General features: G+C 43.2%; 1 protein-coding gene across 2 annotated transcripts; it reads right to left on the bottom strand.

Annotated features, from left to right (window-relative positions):
* Positions 1-1503: 1503 nt before the first annotated feature.
* Positions 1504-18601, bottom strand: LOC100594197 (ETS variant transcription factor 3). Of its 2 annotated transcripts, none has more exons than XM_003258638.2 (5): positions 18326-18601; positions 16324-16382; positions 15489-15726; positions 14132-14247; positions 1504-6272 (listed from the first exon to the last, which is right to left on the bottom strand). In XM_003258638.2, exons 2-5 carry the CDS (start codon positions 16367-16369, stop codon positions 5134-5136), a joined length of 1539 nt encoding a protein of 512 aa, XP_003258686.1. In that variant the 5' UTR covers positions 16370-16382; positions 18326-18601; the 3' UTR covers positions 1504-5133. The 2 variants fall into 2 exon arrangements, with proteins under 2 accessions (XP_003258686.1, XP_030680021.1); XM_030824161.1 differs by having other exon boundaries at positions 5120-6272; positions 16324-16379; positions 18326-18405.
* Positions 18602-18751: the final 150 nt, after the last annotated feature.

Raw genomic sequence — 18751 nt, 5'->3', positions numbered from 1 at the left:
TGGGTGTGTGGTGAAGGATGAGGCTGGAAGGGAAATCAGGGGCCAGGTTATGAAGGGCCCCTGCTAAAGACTGTTAACAGGGAAATCATGGTGAGTTGGTTATTCCCTAACTCACCATGAAGGGCTCTGAGGCTTACCTTTCCCCTTCGTCCTCACCCTCCAGGCCTCATCTCTTTCCTTACTTCTTTTTCACATGCTGTCACTCTTCCTTCTTTGCTCAGAATTCAAATAATCACCATCCAATTCTAAGCACTGAGTGGCCAACTTAGGCTGGCAGAACCAGATGTCTGGGATTCTGGTCTCAAAACTATGTGCAAGTTCATTCCTAAACAAGTCTCCTTTTGCTTTCAGCAATGAGGAGGGGAGAGAAGCAGGAGGCTCTCCCAGCTGGAGGGTCTCATCCAAGCCCATACCCATTTTCTTGACTTGGTTACTTCAGGGCGTCGACCAGTCAGCCCATCACTTTTCCTTTTTCTTACCTAAATGAGTTGTCTTTTTGAGCAGAGATACTGACAGGATAGTTAGTTTCTCAGGGCAATGTCCTTCAACGGTCCTCCCTGGCTCAGCCCGCTATTTTGTGAAATACCAGGGATGGCCATTGCTAGAATAAAATGCAACCCTTCGTAATCCATCCCAGTCGGCCTCTTCAGCCACATCCCTCACCACTCAATTCCCTACTCACAGCGTCCTTTAATAGAGGCCAAATTGAACACCTGGCATATTGGGACCTCCAGAAAGTCACTTTGCCCATCTCCTATGGGTGAAATGAGATTACTGTCTGGCTCCATTTTTCTTAAAGTATGTTATATGATATTCAGTACTCCACCATTATCCCCTCCTACCCCTCTGGATTCTTGTCATCTACTGGGAAATACTGTTTCCTTAGTACTGGTTTGCCCTTAAAAAAGGTGGTTTGTACTTAAACACCAAAACACCCAATGAAACCACCTTTACTGAGATATAATTTACATGCCATAAAATTCACCCTTTCAGAGTGGTTGTCATTCAGTAGTTTTTGTTATATTCAAATAGTTGTCCAACTATCACTACTAAGTCCTGAACATTTTCATCACCCTAAAAAGGTAATCTGACCTGTTAATGGTTACTCCCCACTTTTCCCTGGTAACCACTAATCTGTGTTCAGTCTCTACAGATTTGCCTATTCTGGACACTTCATGTAAAAGGAATCAGGCAATGTGTGGTCTTTTGTGTCTGGCTTTGACATGTACTCTTAAAGAATCCTCACAATAATCTTGAGATAGAAATTTCCACCTAACTTGGGTCTCTGGCTTCAGTTAGTGTTAACTGGTAGCAGCCATTCACTCAAGAAAATGGAAAATCTCCAGAACTGTTAAGAGACCTATTTCCTTACTATGTTGGTACCTGTACAATAGGAATAACAATGCATGAGGGTGGGTGAGCGAGGACGGACTTGACAAATTCTCTGGCATGACCACCCCAGCACAGTGTATGATGAACAACAAAACCAACTCTCAGCAAACATTACTTAAAAGTATTTTTTTATTTAATTTCTGAGGTAAAATACTTCTTTCAACTTCCATAACAAAATACAGAGCTATCAGATACCCCTGGAAAAAATATGTATATTATACATATATTTCTATAACATTACATCATATATATATAATATATATGCAAAAATTTGAAGACTTTATAGAAAGCGGAACATCTAAAAGGCACTGCACAATGGAGTTAAGATTACTTACATTTTATGTACATATACACACTTTACTCTGCTTAAGCAGGTAACTAGTGAAGTCACCTTTCACATGTAAATGTCTCATTCACAAATCCCTGCATCACAATTCTATTAACTCAAAGAATGCTTAAATATCTCAAAAAAAATTAACTGGTAACTTTTTTCCCCCTAAGAAGAAACCAAGAATGGAGCAGTTCTTGAAAGATTGAATCAAAGTTTTCTAAACAAAGTAAAAATGTAAGTTTCATTACTGTTTACAAAACAAAAAGCACAAACATAATTATGGAATAAATAAAAAACAAGGGACAAACAGCCAACTGACTCTACCCACTTGGTGAGAAGTGATATACTTCAACTATTTTTTTAATGCTTCTGAAAGTTTCTTGGCCCATAGAGGACTAGGGTGCAATCATTCCCTGTGTTAGTGAGTTGGGTTTAATGCAGCTTCAAAATTAGGGTGAAGGGACTTGGTGAAATGTTTATATTAAATATTTCACTCCTACCCCTTCTTCAGGAAAAAAGGTGAGCTCAGCAAGGCTGGATGCCATTAAGAGATATTTACTGTTTTCTTTTTCTATAGCTACAAAAGCAAATTTTACACAAAGAAGCTCTTGATTAATGAAATTTCAATAGATTTGTATTTGTAAAATTTTAAACATTTGGCACAGCAAAATTTGGAAAAAATGGGGGAGAAAAAATAGGTCTGGTTGTTGTCCCCCTTTTTCCACCTGCTGCTGGACAGTGATGAGATGCTCACAGAAGAGAAAGGACTGACTTTGTACCAGGCTGGCGACAGTTGCTACCAGGAGTGGGCTGAGGGGGGAAAAACTATCTCCCACTCTTTTGTCCCAGGCAATGTCAACGACCTCCACATTCCCTGGCCCACTTCCTGAGCAACCCCTCTGTATAAGGACCCTCCCCTCCCAACCCCAACCCCAGAGTGCAGTGCAAATCAACCAACAATTTACTGGTGGAATGGCAATCAAAGGAAACAGTTAAACACCAAACAATTTCTTAAAGCCAAAAAATATTTTCATGGAGTAGAACATTTTTCGAGTGTGTTTTTTTCAAGTGTAAAAGCAGTGACGTTTTGTTCAAACAGAAGCAGCATCTAGGAATTAATTCTGGCACTTGGGTTCTAGGGGGTTACAGGTATGCATCATGGATTCTTCTCCCTCTTATTTAAAAAGGCCTCATGTTTCTATTCCTGAGTTCGTACCAACACCTGCTGGCTCTCCCCTCTAGTGGACAGTGGGTGGCCAGCCAGCCTCCCTGGTTAGATTGGGCAATGCCAAGCAGACATCCCTCATTCACCTGCTGGGCTTGCTTTCTGATTCAGAGGTAAGTCGAAGTGCAGAGAAAGAAACTTACAAAAGCACAACCACCAAAGGCAGCCTGAACGGGGAGCCCTGTGCAGACTGAGTTGCTGGCAACCACCCTCTCACTCCCATTCCTGGGGAAAGGTAGGTCACTCATGGAATTTGAATCAAACATGGGGGAGGACACCTGCCAAGCAATAATATGATGGACTCAAGTCATCCTAGGCCATCTACTGTCTCCCTCACCTGCCCTAACCTTTTCTGAGTCCCTCCCTCTCTTGTGCAAGCACTGTAGTTTAAAAAGGAAAAAACACCCCCCACCATTAAAAGACAACCTTCAAATGTTACTCAGTATATAAAGTTTGCTTAGGCTAAGGTGGAGTCGGAAATGTCTCTAATTGTAGACACCATCTCTGTGCCACCCTTCCTCTCATCAGATATGGAGTGATTTCTTCTCTCCCTGCTGCGACGCAGATCTGAGCCACAGTCAGGTACCGACGTACACAACATAGGCACATGTGCACACACACAGAAGGTGGGCTGCTGCTTCTTTCTCTCTGCCCCAAATCCAGGCTCTTTTGCTTCACGTAAGATTAATACTTTCCCATTCCTCTGAAGTTGTTGGAAGGAAATTTCCTAGGAAGAAACAATTCCTCACTGCCTATAAACTGGAGTCTCATGTGGGATAGTCAATTGAACATGAGAATCAGAACAATCTGGGCAAATGGGTATGGCAAGAATGGGAACACCACAACAGGACAGACACCAACTCTTTCATTCGTGCCAGGCCTTTTGGCATCTGGTTGCCTTCTGTGTCTTCTTTCCACCTCTTCCTTCAGTCTCAACAAACATCCACTTGTACCCCCAGCTACCTTCCACATTTCCAGGTATCATCGGCTCTTAACTCCCACAAGCCTGCCTTTTGGCTACCCATCCCAACAGTATCAAAAGGGAATGACTAAATATCAGCTAGAAACTCAGCCATGTCTTAACATTCCTGGATTATCTGAAAAGCTGTCCATGCCCTTTTACAGGTTTATGGTGACAGACCCGTATCATCTTAAAGTATATTCATAGTTAAGGCTTGACTTAAGAAAATAAGAGAACCAGACATAATGGAAAGACCTCTTCAATAATGTTGTCATGCCTCTTGGTGAACGTGCTCACAGTCACACTTTGGTTTGGCTCCCCAAACCCACAACAGAAAAGGAAAAATGAGTATTTTGTTTTTCATTTGTTTTGTATTTAAAGGCATTGGGTTACTTCCTCCTGCCCTCTTTTCTTCCCTGAACAAGAGTTTACAACTCCTCATGGCTTCTTAATAGGTGAAGTAGGTGAAAAGTCTGAGAAGCTCACAGCAGGGTTTGCCGTCTCAACTATGCAGCTGAGAGGTCGCCAGCTCCTGTGCCTTCCCAGCCCCACTATAATTGGCAGTATGTTTGTTCATGTTTCCTGAAAACATTTTCTTTAAAAAGGAAAAGAAAAAAATGCCAAACAACATCAACCAAAAAAAAAAGGGAAGAAGAAAAAGAGCAACATCCGAACATTCCCCAAGCCCCACCCCAGTAAGTCTGAGATTATCTTATTCCTTCCCTGAAATAATTATAAAGAAGCATTTCAGGCAAAATACTTAGTATTAATGGTCTCTTACTGCTCAACCTCCCAACCATGCCGTTTTCCCTTTTATGTATATCTCTTGGAGCAAAATAAATTCATTAATGGCTTTCCACATATAAATACAATAGAAAAGAAAGAAGTCTGGAACCTGAACTATCATGGGACCAAAAAGTATCTTGGCCCTTTGGGAGTTTCCTTGCCAGAAAGTATAAGCCTCAACAAGAAATAGAGGCTCCCTCTCCTTTGAGTTCAATACCCTCCCTGTGTCCTACTCACCAGGAAAATAAGTGTGTTCATATCCCACCTAATTTACAACAGAAGATAACCCCATCCCATCCCCAAAACATAAAAATACAAGTCTATGCCCCTAGAATGATCAAACCAGTTTAACTCCCTCCCCCCACCCTGAAATCTTGCTACATAAATACATGTATGTATTTGATTATAGTATAAACAGCTCCTAATCCACTTCCAGTTCTAAGCATCAGCAGCTGCTGTTGCCAAGCCCTGGGGTCCTGACCCATTCCAGAGAAACTTGCCACTCTTGCTCAGCTCTCGGGCTTCAGGGTCATCATTCCAGCGCCGCTTCAACCGAAGCTTGGGGGGCATCAGGGCATCTTCTTTCTTCTCAGGTGCACTGGGCTCTTTGCCAGGCCTGTCCTCACTGTCTTCAGTCACCTCCAGAGGTTCTTCACTTGGGGTGCTAATGGGCACAGAGGGCCAGATGGGTGGTGCAGCAGGACGGGCAAAGATGGTGCCTTTTTCCTCTTCAATGGTCCTGCTTGGCACAGTGCCCTCTTCTTGAGTGTGCTCCTCCTTCTCTTGTGCCGACTGCCTGAGGCTCTCAGGATCCTTTTCAGAGGCAGGTTCCACCTTGATTCTTGGGGCAATAGAAGCCATGGTGGGCGTGGTGACTGGTGCTGACTCCTCGCTGCTCTCAACCCTCTCCCGGTTCTTCCGCCCAACTGGTGGGGGCTGCAGCTTGATGGAGAACTGAGTTGACTCCTCAGGATGCATTTGGCACTGCAGTGGTGGAACCATGAGCCCCGGGTAACGGGGAAAAGTCCGAGGACTCAGATGGTAGTTGAACACAGAACAAGCTTGAGAATGAAGGTAGTGTTTCATTTCCTCAGGGTTGAAGGAGAAGCAGCTGCTGCTGGTGAAAGGGCTCAGGCCTGGTGATGGGCTATAGGAGAAGATGGTGGGAGTCAGGGAGAGGGCTGGTGAAATGGGGACATTAAGGACACCTCCCCGGCCAGGGATTGGAGAGACAGCGAAGGGACTGTGGGGGTCAGGGTACATCCCTGGCCTAGCAAACAGAGGAAGCATTATGTCAGGCTTGCGTTTCTGATGGCCAATCCCTCCTCCACCAACGGCATTCCTGGAGGACATGGGATCCACACCCCGGCGCCAGTCAGCAGCTGAGCCATCCTCCAGCTCTGAAAGCTCAGTCTTTCTATCAGTACCGTTACTGGACTCCTGGCCAGAAGCAGTTAGGGAGCTAGCAGAGAACCGTCCCGGCTGCATATCACTGGTTGGAGAATGGGTGTCCAGAGGTGGGAAATGGAACCGGGAAGAGGCTGTTGGCACTGGTGGCGCACTCTGAGGAACCACACCTGTGATGGTGGAAAATACAAAAGCCTGCATCAGAGGACTGCTCATTCGTTATCATCACTTATGCTAACTAAGTGCAAAATATTTAGTAGTAACAGGAAACAATCATTCCAACTGGACTGAATCCCATAGTTCTCCAACTTCCTAGTAACTACTGCTCAGCTGCTTCTACTCAATTTGTCATCCTTCTCTAGGCTCTTTACTGTCTTCACAGTACTCCTTACTGTCAAAAACATTGTAATTGCTTATCCATATTCTACAACCTAAATTCCACATGGCAGGGACTTCCTATTGTTCACAACTGTACACCTCGCAGTTCAGGGCTTAACAGTTGTGTACTTCCTGTACACAATAAATATTAAGTGGAATGAATGAATGGGTACAAGAGCCTTCTCCTCTGCAACTCTAAATATTGTGTATATATTACCTGTTTCAATTTTTGGCTTTGCAAATAGTCTTATTTCCATAATTTTGCCCATATATATATATTCGTGTGTGTGTGTGACGAGGTAGGTTGACTGAAATATAAACATTCGAGAACATTTAAGATAGAAAATAATAACAACATATAGATACAAGAGGACATCTGATGTTTACTCACTGCCTAGACTACCCACATGCTATCCCATTTTTCCTTGTTGGAATACAAATATATTTCGAGATGGGATGTGGGGAGGGGCAGAGCTGCTCTGGCTGACTGTGGGGAGAGGAAGAGCTGCCCTGGCTGACCGTGGGGAGTGACAGAGCTGCCCTGGCTGACTGTGGGGAGGGGCAGAGCTGCTCTGGCTGACTGCACCTCCAGAGAAGCTCTGCTTGGGCCAAGGCCCCATTCCTGGATGCACCGCTTGGCTGCATATAAAAAGCAAACAAACCAAACCAAAAAACACATCAACAAAACTGGAAATGACACGCATGGAAAGTAATGCATTAAAAACTCAAAGACCCTATATCTCACATACACTGAACATGTTTTAGTAAAAACAGTTTAATTTTTAAAAAGGCTACACATTTGTTAAGTTCTTATTGCCAAGTGTTTTATCATTCCTGACAAACAATCACTGCTTCACAGAGATTCAAATATTTTTCAATCTCTCCAAATCTATATTCCGCTAACAAATTCTACTGAATGATCTCCATTTCCAAACTGCTTTCAAACATTAAGGAGGCTGGGAGAAAATCCAGGACCTACTATTCCTTCTTCCAAGTTTGCTTACTAAAATGTAATGTAAAGCTCTAAGTGATAACATACACTGTGCTATTTATGTCAACTTTTTTTTTTTTTTTTTTTTTTGAGACAGGGTTCCACTCTGTTGCTCAGGCTGGAGTGCAGTGGCACCATCTTGGCTCAATGCAACCTCCACCTCCTGGGTTCAAGTGATTCTCGTGCCTCAGCTTCTGGAGTAGCTAGGATTACAGGCGTGTGCTGCCATGCCCGGGCTAATTTTTGTTATTTTTAGTAGAGACCGGGTTTCACGGCCAGGCTGATCTCGAACTCCTGGCCTCAAACGATACACTTGCTTCAGCCTCCCAAAGTGCTGGGATTACAGGTGTGAGCCACTGCGCCCAGCCCGTCAACTTTAGCGGCTCACAGTTCTCAACTTCCCCCAGTGGTCCTCCTGATAAGACATGAAAAAGGTATGCTATCTGAAGTCTCAGGGACCTGTGGGTTCCTGGGAGGTGTCAGCAGCTTCTATAATAATGTCAGCAGGGTTCTGAGGCAAAGGTGAATAAGGAAGAAGGAAAAAGGCAGGAGAAAAAAATAGAAAAAAACAAAATTTTAAGTGACAGTATGGTGATCTAGGAGTGGAAACAAAAAAGGTACGCAGATATGGTATGGTTATGAATTGCTCCCAATCAGCTGATGCCTTCTCCTCTTGGTCTAGCAGACTCTGGAGTCTGCTGGTATTTGTAAGACTGTAGCTTTCTAGGTACATGTGACTGAGTAACACTATGCCAGAGCCTCATTTCCCAAACTAATGTTCCACAGAAAACTGTTCTGCAGGACTTTTTTTTTTTTAAGCCACTGATTTAGAGAGCAGGATGTCCGGCTTCCGAGCAGGAACCTTCATAGTGCCAGTGATGAAAGAGAGAATTAAATACGGGTGATGTTGAGAAAGGCAAGAAGATTTGTGTTCAGAAGTGTGCCCAGTGCCACACTGTGGAAAAGGGAGGCAAGCACGAGACTGGGTCTAATCTCCATGTCTCTTTGGGTGGAAGACAGGTCAGGCCACTGGATTCTTTTACACAGATGCCAATAAGAACAAAGGCATTACCTGGGGAGAGGATACTGATGGAGTATTTGGAGAATCCCAAGAAGTATATCCCTGGAACAAAAATGATCTTTGCCGACATTAAGGCAGAAAAGGGCAGACTTGATAGCTTATCTCAAAAAAGCTACTAATGGATAATAATTGGACACTGCCTTATTTATTGCAAAACAGAAATGCCTCATGACTTTTTTATGTGTACCATAATTTAACAGATCTCATAAACCAGAATCCAGATCATGAATGACTGACAGATTTTTGTTGGGCAGTCCTGATTTAATTAAGACTGACTTGAGGTTAGATGAATATGTTTGGCTTTTGGAATTTTAATGGTAATTCCGATTTAGTAAATACTATCTATCACTGTTTACCCCTTCTAAATATATGACTGGACTTCATTAGTAATGTTCAACTTTTCACAAAGATGATGAATGCCATCTTAAAACTTATTGGAGAATGGTTTTATATTTAGATTTATATAACTGATTATGTGAATATATTTAAATACTGGGGAAATTCCTTCACTGTCTCAGAACCAAGCAAGATTCACCAGTGTTTTATGTTCATTTGCCTCTTAAAGGCAAGGGCTGAAGATAAGGTAGCAATGTCTACTTTTTATATTTTTGGCCTTAACAATAATAGCCAATCTAATTAGAATTCTCTGTATCTAAAGTGATTCCTTTTACTTATTGAAAGGCATTTTAGTGGGTTTATGTATAATATCAAATAAAGATTTAACACTTCTCACATTTTATAGGTGATCTATAGCATCAGATGCTTTAAAAATAGTAGCAAGTTAAACTTCACTCTTGAATTCTTTACCATCTAATTCAGACTAAGTTATAATTTGGGATTGTCTTTAAACAGCCATTCAGAAACATAACACTGCAGAACTGCTGTGTATTTGTGATTGGAAATGGTGCTTTTGGCAATTTAAAAGGAAGTAAGTAGAGGAAATATAAACAAATTTAAAAATTATGCAAGATTATAAGACTTATGATAATTAAAAACAAAATCACAGATTGAAAAAAAAAAAATAAAGCCACTGATTTAATCTTAAAATTAGGAAGAACAGATGGATGACCTTGCAAATGATTTGGGTAGAGCCAAGAGGGTCCCAGGACAAATGTATTCTTCTACTAGCTTATTACAGTGGCTACAATTCTACCCTTTTTGATTCTTTTGGATCTTGACTTTTAATTAAGAGTACATCTACTCAAAAGCAAAAAGCCACTTCTATGTATTCAGAAGAATGAAGTATAATGTGCAGGGAAAGGTCTTGTCTCCTAAGCAATTTAGAAATGCTTGGTTAAATCTAGTTTTTTTTTTTTTTTTTTTTTTTGGAGACAGAATCTCGCTGTGGCCCAGGCTGGAGTGCAGTGGCACGATCTCGGCTCACTGCAGCCTCCGCCTCCCAGGTTCAAGCAATTCTTCTGCCTCAGCCTCTCAAGTAGCTGGGACTACAGGTGCGCACCACCATGACTGGCTGATTTTTGTATTTTTAGTAGAGACGGGGTTTCACCATATTGGTCAGGCTGGTCTCGAACACCTGACCTCGTGATCCACCCACCTCCGCCTCCCAAAGTGCTGGGATTACAGGCGTGAGCCACTGTGCTGGCCCAAAATCTAGTTTTTTATTAAAACAAAAATAAATAAATAAACTGGAGGATATCTCAGTCTTTACATACGTTAAGGTATACTGTAAAGGAAACATAATAAGCAGTATTTTCCTAATGTATTTAGGTGGAATAACGGGAGGTGAGACTAGAAGCAATACTGGGAAGCATTGCTTCTAGCATTCTGGAACCCTTATATCTGACTAACTGGAGTAGCCCTACTTTTATATGTTGAGATATCAAACCTAAGATTTTGCTTAGAAAAAAAGTTTGCTGCTAAAAAAGAAAGTTTGAATACCATTGCTTTAGAAGCCCACCTCCATGGTCACCATGAAATTCAAGTACTGGGGTTGAAAAAACTGGGTCTGAATCTCAGTTCTGGCACCTTCTACCTTGTAGCCTAGTACAAGAAGCACACTGGAATCTTTGACCCCCTCTGGCAAAATGGAATTCATATGGTCCTTGCCTAGGTTCCAATCTTGGTCCTACCACTTACTAGTTATGTGCCTCTGGATAGCTTACCTCTCTGTGCCTCAGTTTCCTTACCTGTAAAATAGGTCAGAACAGGGCCTATTGTTATGAGGATTAAGAGTTAACATTTGCAAAGCCCTTAGAATAGTACCAAGCATAGCAAATTGCATGTCATTGTTAAATAATTTTTTTATTAATCATGGTACAAAATTTAAACCTTAAAAAGACAACTATCATTCCAATATGGACTATGTATTAGATAATAGAATTATATCAATGGTAAACATCCTGGGTGTGGTAATGTTATTGTTGTTATGGAGGAGAATGTCCTTGTTCCTGGGAAATACAAGCTGAAGTACACAGGGACGAAATGTCATGATGTCTGCAACTTAATCTCAAAAGATTTAAAAAGTATATATAAATAGAAAGAGATAAAACAAATGTGGCTACAATATTAACCATTAGTGAATCTAGATAAAGGATATATGGGTGTTTACTGTCCTTTTTCCAGTATTCCTGTAGGTTTGGAGTTTTCCCAAATAAAAATAAAAAAACTGGGGTTGGTGGGAGTACAGAGGCATAGACTGAGAGGTATCAAGTCCATCCCTGAACTGGTCTGTCCTGCCCCCAACCTGACAGTATCTTCTGTATCTTTCCAATGTTTCTTATGCAAATATAAGAAAATATTTTAATAATGTATTATACAGGATGCTTTTCATGATAAAATACACAGACCAGAATACCCCAACTGTATCAACCCACCTTGTAGACATGATCTCAATGGCCTCCAGGATCTAAATCCACACAGCTCTATTTAGAGTACTTATCACATTTCACATTGTATTAAACCCGGCATATCTTATCTCTCCTGCTAAACTGTTAAGTTCCTTGAGGTAAAGAACTCCCATTATCTGTTGAACAAATGAATCACAATCTAGAGGAGGAATGTATGATCTATTAAATAAGGGCTAGATTTCAATAGCTCAATCTCTCAGGAATTGTTTCCCAAGAAACTGTTCAATAGATAACTATTCAACTTACCCTGATCAGTCTTTAACTTTGCTGTCGTTTTCCTAATTTTATAATTTGTAAAATGTGGATATCAAGAATTCACTTTACTGGGCTGAAGAGTTGAATAATGTAATTCACAAAACTACTAAGCAAAAGTACCTCCATAAAGTAGATGTTCAATAAATGTTACATTCCTTTGTTATCATAAAGTTAATCTTAAACAACATTTGGCCTTTCTGGTCAAAAGTTCTTTATAAACTAATGACACCAGTTCTTTGGAGTTGTCTATATTTAGGATGTGAGCAACCAGGTAGCAGAGATAGATGTACTAAAAGAAATGTACAGTTTTGCTTTCCTTGTGCTTTATTGAGACTGAGTCTCACTGTCGCCCAGGCTGGAGTGTAGTGGCGTGATCTCAGCTCACTGCGAACTCTGCCTCCCGGGTTCAAGTGATTCTCCTGCCTTAGCCTCCTGAGTAGCTGGGACTACAGGTGACTGCCACCTGTATTTTTTGTATTTTTAGTAGAGATGGGGGTTTCTCCATGTTGGCCAGGCTGGTCTTGAACTCCCTCAAGTGATCCGCCGGCCTTGGCCTCCCAAAGTGTTGGGATTATAGGCATGAGCCACCTGGCCCAGCCCCTTGTGGCTTTTTGATTAGGATCTTGAGCTTGGGTTAAAGATCAATGTTGGTTCAATCGCCTTCAGGCAGAACAGGTGTGCTGGGCCACTACTGTTTGGGTTCTAGATCAGATTCTTCACAGAGTGAGGATCTAGGTTTCCTTGACCTGGAAAACCACATTACTTCCCAGGGCTTATGAATGCCCCATTCTAGGGTGTCCAAGTGGCTGAAGTTCTGGATTTTCAATAGATAAAAATGGGTCAAAGACAGAAGAACAAGACGAATGACATTTTTTTGGGAGTGGGGTGAAGGGGTATGAAAACCAACAAATTCTTTAAAATTGTTGGTATATACATCTAGATTCCCAATTCCTCTAGGCATACGAGGAAGGGGCAAGAGTGAGAAATAGAGGAAGCAAGATTTGCGTGGCTAGAACAGGTCTGATTTCCTAACGCCTCTCCCTCAGGCACAAGGAAAGAAAACAGGTTGTAATTAGAGAGATGCATTCCAATACCACTTTTTTTTTTTTAAATGCATGCCCCAGGGACAGGAGGGAGTGGTTACAGAAGTTGAGATGAAACTGTAATGATAGCAGAGTCAAGCTAAAACTGCCCTAACTTGTTGTGTAGTAATTACATATCTGCAATGGATCTCAACATTATGCTCTCTCAGCCACACCCCCACTAATTTTTCAGGTTTCTTCCAGCTTTTCTGAGAAGTTGTATTACTGCATGATCAGCATTCTTTGCCTTAGCATACAAGGCCACAATGACAGAGTACTTACTGATGGACTGGTCAGAAAACAGTTAAATACAATCTACAGTAGTCCTTTCTTATCTGAGGTTTTGCTTTCCACTGTTTTAGTTACCCACAGAGGTCTGAAAATAGGTCTGTACAGTACACAAAGATATTTTGAGAAAGACCACATTAAGTTTATTACAGCATATTGTTATAATTTTTCTATTTTATTATTGTCATTAATCTCTTACTGTGCCTAATTTATAAATTAAACTTTATCACAGATACATATCAGTGGGGTTAAGGGAAGAAAAAACATCATATATATGAATGGAGTTTGGTACTATCTGTGGTCTGAGAATCTACTAGGGGTCTTAGAACATATACTGCTCAGATAAGGGGAACTACTGTATTTTCTTGGGCAGGAGTATGATTTGCATACGGAAAAAAATCACAAACAAAAGACCACACAACAACAAAGTCTTTTGAGAGACTGCTTTCAACATCAAGAGAGAATGTGGAGAGCTGTGATGGAAAGCTATAACCAGGAAAGTCAAGAGGGGAAGCCCTACTGCACTTAACAGGAGAGAAGGTCAAGTAACCCCAGAATCTTGTTCTCTGAGGATTTGCTGTTGCAGATCAAAGACACTGCTTTTCACTGCAAACATGTGAACCTCCCCCTTCTCTGATCAAGGATGCTGTGGTTTTGATGATATTCACTTGATAAGGGAGAGCTTGGTAGTTTCACAGAAAATCGGAAGTGTTTGTAGAAACAGGTTCCCATCTATGAAAGAACCACTGGGCTGGGTGTTAAAACTGAGTTCTGAACGTAAAGATCATCACAAACCTATGAAACATCATTCCCAAACAAGATAGTGTAATAGTATCTAGGAGATTACAAACAATATGCAGAAAAGGGAACCAACCAAATAAACCAAAGAAATCTATATTGATACTGCATAGCCTATAACTCTCTTTATGAGTGAGATGACTTGAGCGAGAACATTGAGGCAATCCAAAGGATCACATTATTTTAGTGTTTCTAAAATCTTCCTAAACATGCCATGTCTTAGATTTGGATTTTTAAAAATTCTTTTCAATTCAAAATTAATTCCCTACCAAAAGAGTTTGTATCTTACCACTTGACCGAATGTTGATGAATGGGTAGTTGGGCATCACCAGCTTGTTGAAGTTAAATTTATAGGTAAATCTTTTCCCTTTTGTTTTATGAAGGATCCTCTTGTTGTAATAGTATCTGTAAAAACAGGAATACATGTCCATTTGTCTTGTAGCTACTGACAGCTTTCAATACACTTAGGTAGCCACTGAGACCAACAATTCTTGCTCTAAGTATTACTTACAAAAATCACTACCAATCTTTCGCAGCCTGGCCCTCCAGGTAGATCTAGGAGACCTAAGAGCTTAATTTTCTTACTCAGTTTTCAACTCAGCTCCAGTTTTTGCCTAGAGGTTTACAAAGACAACTTCACTTTAAGATTCTGAACACCTATCCTAGCCCCAAACATTTTCTTCTCCATCTCTCTACAATTTCGATTCTATAGTCCATTTCCTTCCAGTTGCACTGCATGTCACTAACTGCTTAGTTTTTCTTTTTGGTCTTGCCCAGGTGGGGGCAGACAAGTCACTAGGGAGACTTGATATGATTAGTCTGGAGGCCTATGCTCAAAAGACAGACAAAGGAATGTAGAACAGTTTTATGGTGGCAAGTCAAACAATGGCATGCCCTGATCTGGAAAACAACAGCTAGTGTGGCCCGCCTCACCTTCAAAGACTCAAAGGGATGTGAAAAAATACAGCAAAGCCACTGCACAGAGTTTACATTTCAGGTCAGGAGAACTTCAATTATCTGGAACCTTTAGTCTTACATCTATGCAGTAGCAGAGGGCATAAACTACCTTCTAGCTCCTTGAAGGCTAACGGACTATGAAATGTAAGACCGACAAGGAGAAAAAAGAACCTGAGAAAACTTATAGTGATCAATCTTTAGACATATTGCAGCAGGCTATGGACAACCTGAGCTCACAGACACAGTTCCTGAATAGATAGGTCAGTATCATTGAATCTTCCTCCCGTGACTTGCTTCATCCTTTTCTAAGTTTCTTCCAGGGGAGCCCAAAGAAATTCTAACAGATTCTAATAGAGAAGTCTAAACTAATCCTTTGGATTATAAATGCACTCCAATCCATGTTTCACCATATACTCTCGCCCACTACAGAGCAGAATCAGCTGTCTGTCAGGATCCAGTGCCAGCCACATTGGAATCCCCTCCTACGTATAACCAAAGATATGCCTTTTCTCCTCCTGTGCCTATGCTACTCACATTCAACAGCTCTTCTACTCCCACTTTAAAGTGACACATTATTCACTAAGATAGTGTAGTCTTTTATTACCTGATACTCTTTTTATCTAGCACTCACCAAACAGCTTAGTCTCCTTCCAATCTGTTAACACAGATTTGGGAATCCTTTCCCTTACCTGAGGGCCCGGCTCAGCTTGTCATAGTTCATCTGTGGTTTGCATTTCCTGCGGCCCCAGAGGCGGGCCACCTCATCTGGATCCTTGATGACAAATTCCCCATACTCTCCCTGCTGCCAGGCGATGACATGGCGGAACTCTTCCTTCTGCAGCAGCTCCAGGATGAAGTGCCACAGCTGGATCTGCCGGGAGCCTGGGGATGACTCTGTTTTGTAGGCCCAGTCAGGAAACTGATACCCTTTCATGTGAGAAGGTCAAGATTAAGCTAGTTAAGAGCTAGGTACATACATACCAGCAACCCCAACTGCACATTCCACTGCTCAGAATCTAGAGTGCTTTGAAAACATGCTGTAAGTACTCTCAGTCAGCTGGGCCTAACCACAATGAGGAGAGGAAAGCACAGAGAAGTCACCTATCCTGGTGGCAATCATCAAATCTGATAAGAGTTGGGCAGTAGCAACCAGATGTCCTAATCTCACCTTTTCATACATTACTAAATACATCTACTTTCTATGAGGACATGAAAGTGCTAAAGGGAACAAACAGGAAAGATAAACTAATGTTTCAGGAAAATACAGCTGAAAACTCCTTTTCCCTAAGGTTGGAACTGTGTCTCTGACAGCAAAGAGACTCTAAAGCTTGGGATATGGGTGTGGTGACCAGACATGTTAAATATACATCCATAGGAAACAAGCCTACAACTGTCCTGCCAGTATCCACCTAGCCAAGAGGCTGTCAGTCATGGTCTGACATTTGTGAACAGAGCTCAAGTGGAGAGGACAGGAACCACTGAGGGACCTTCCAGGTACATCAGAGATGATTAACTTCTGCTCACCTCCACCTCCTTCTGGCTTTTCCACGATGCTACAGCCGGCTTTCATTTTCACCCGCCTGCTGAGAGACACAAGCCACACAATTACTTTAAGATGCTATTTATTTAGTATCCTCTCAAAAGTTTTCTGCAGTCTCTCCCCAAACTTCGTTTTCCCTGTACTTCTTTCCGTATGCAACTCTCTTTCTTTCAAACATGTCACCTCCAAACTGCTACTCCTCAAGTTATCAAATGATGGGCCTCAGGTCATCAGCTTCAAAAGCCGTAATTATCTCTCACCTGACTTTAAACCACAAAGTGTAAACACTGTCTTTAATATTTGCTTTCCTCCTCCTGACCAACCCTTCAAATGTAAAAAAATAAAAATAAAAAAGGAAGGTACAGTGAAATGGGTCCAAAAACGCAGCCAAAACAAGTCAGTTTGTGTTCTATTACTAGACAAGCCCACATGCCAAGATACACAAGCCTGAGTTCACCAAGATGTACCAGTTTAAAGGGTGAAAAAACCCCAAATCCATCTGATTCTCACTCAAGAATGAACATCTGATTTTGATTTATTTTACTGAATTATGTGAGATAGGAGAAGGAAGATTCTTCCCAGCCACAAACTGCTCCCTCCCCCTTGAAAAATACCCTGGGATACAGGAAGTAAACACATCATATGTACACTTACTCTATACAAAAAACACACACAAACTCCCAAAAATTTTTTGAGAAAAATTATACATTTTCTCCATTTAACAGGAAGGGGTGAAAAGCAGGCATTTCTGAAGCCCTTCTGGCCAGTGAGTGGAGGGAGTCTTGCTGCGATTTGAATTCATTCCATCCAGATTTACAGTTCCTCAATAAATTTCCTGTTCGTCCCAGCAAGGAGCTTTGTGTCAATCATTTAGCAAAAAGGAGGGAGGGGTGAAACTGCCAGAGGGACATGGAGGGAGGGCAGATCTACCCTCGCTGTTCCCCAGAGTGGATGACAGGCCCTTAGCATCCACATTAGCAGGAATCTGGAGAGAATGCCTAAGTGGCCCCCGGGTAGGGACAAATTCCTTATCTTGGAAATTTCACCTAACCTAGGATTCCTCTAGATCTTTTGAATATTTTTTCTCACCAAACACATTAAGGAAACCAGCAAGTGTCAGTCTACAAAACTACTAGCTGCCGAGGACAAGATAAACACCCCAAAGGAAGGAGAAGACAGACACGGAAAACACACACACACACACACACACACACACACACACACACGAGATACACAATAACAAGGCACCGGGGCTGAGGCAGGAGCTTCCTCTTCCATCTTAGTGACAATGAGGGAGGAAAAACACGAATTCCCCCATTGCTCCAGGAAGCTGCCCTGGACTCTTAACTCCTAGGATGCGCTGTCAGATCGTGAGGCCTTTCACCCTGCCATAGAACTCCCTCCAACCATCACGACCCTGGGGTCCAAATCCCGTTGCAACGATAACCTGACAAGGAAGCCCTTTCTTGACGCTCCAGCTCTCCAATTTTCCCCATAAAAGTCCCCTTTCCAGGAGCCCTGAGGCGCCTCTGCACGCCTTTCGCATATTCACTGCAAGGACACTTCATCCAAGTAGGGCCACTCGTCTCAACTCTGCAAACCATAGGACCCCTGCCCTTCCTCTGATCGCGACCACTCCCCGAAGAGTGAGGCATGCACAGTCTGGCGCTGCGGGTTTCCCGCAGCAGCTCCGGGTCCTGGCTTCCACAGCCCCCCGAACCTCCTTGCCATTCACCTCCCGGGTGGGGCTTCCCTTAACCGTGGCCTCAGGGCTGCGCCGGGGCCACCGCATGAACGCTGCCCTGGGTCCCTGTTGCCCCTCAGACAGACACGGGCTCCCACCCTCCCCCGCCCCCCGCACTGGGTGAGGCCCAGCTGGGTGGGTACGCGGCCCGGCAGCCGGCCCCGATCCCAGAGACGCCGTCCCCGCCAGCGTCCCGGATCCGACCCAGACGCCCCGGAGGCCGAGGCGAGGCCGGGACTCACCTCTTCCCGGCACGGTCCGTCTTCGGTCCGGTCTCCTCCGCGGCGTCTCCGGCTCCTCCTCATCCACCCCAGCAGGAAGTGACCTCCTCGGCTGCTTTCGTCACTTCCATCCTCAGCAGAGAGGGCGGGGGAGGAGGAGGCGCCCTCCCGCCGGTTCCCAGCCTCACCTCGCCGCACCCTGCAGCGTCTCCCTTTCCTTTCTCCTTTCAGCGGACGCCGACTTCCGCCCGCACTCCGCCCCCTGCGCGCTCCTCCCGGCGCGCATCCAGCGCATCCGCCCCTGCACGGCCCGTGCGTCACGCTGCGGGGGCACGTTACGCACGCTCGTGGCGGGCTGCTGGCCCGGCCCGCTGCTGGGCCAGGGTCCTCCAGACGCCTAGGGGTGACGCGGCGCGAGGGGGCGCTGGGCTGCTACACGCTTCCCCC

The sequence above is a fragment of the Nomascus leucogenys genome, chromosome 12 (assembly GCF_006542625.1).
Source record: "Nomascus leucogenys isolate Asia chromosome 12, Asia_NLE_v1, whole genome shotgun sequence".
In the NCBI taxonomy this organism is placed as follows: domain Eukaryota; kingdom Metazoa; phylum Chordata; class Mammalia; order Primates; family Hylobatidae; genus Nomascus; species Nomascus leucogenys.
The sequence above is the reverse complement of the archived record's forward strand: the minus strand, read 5'-3'. Positions and strand labels throughout refer to the sequence as shown.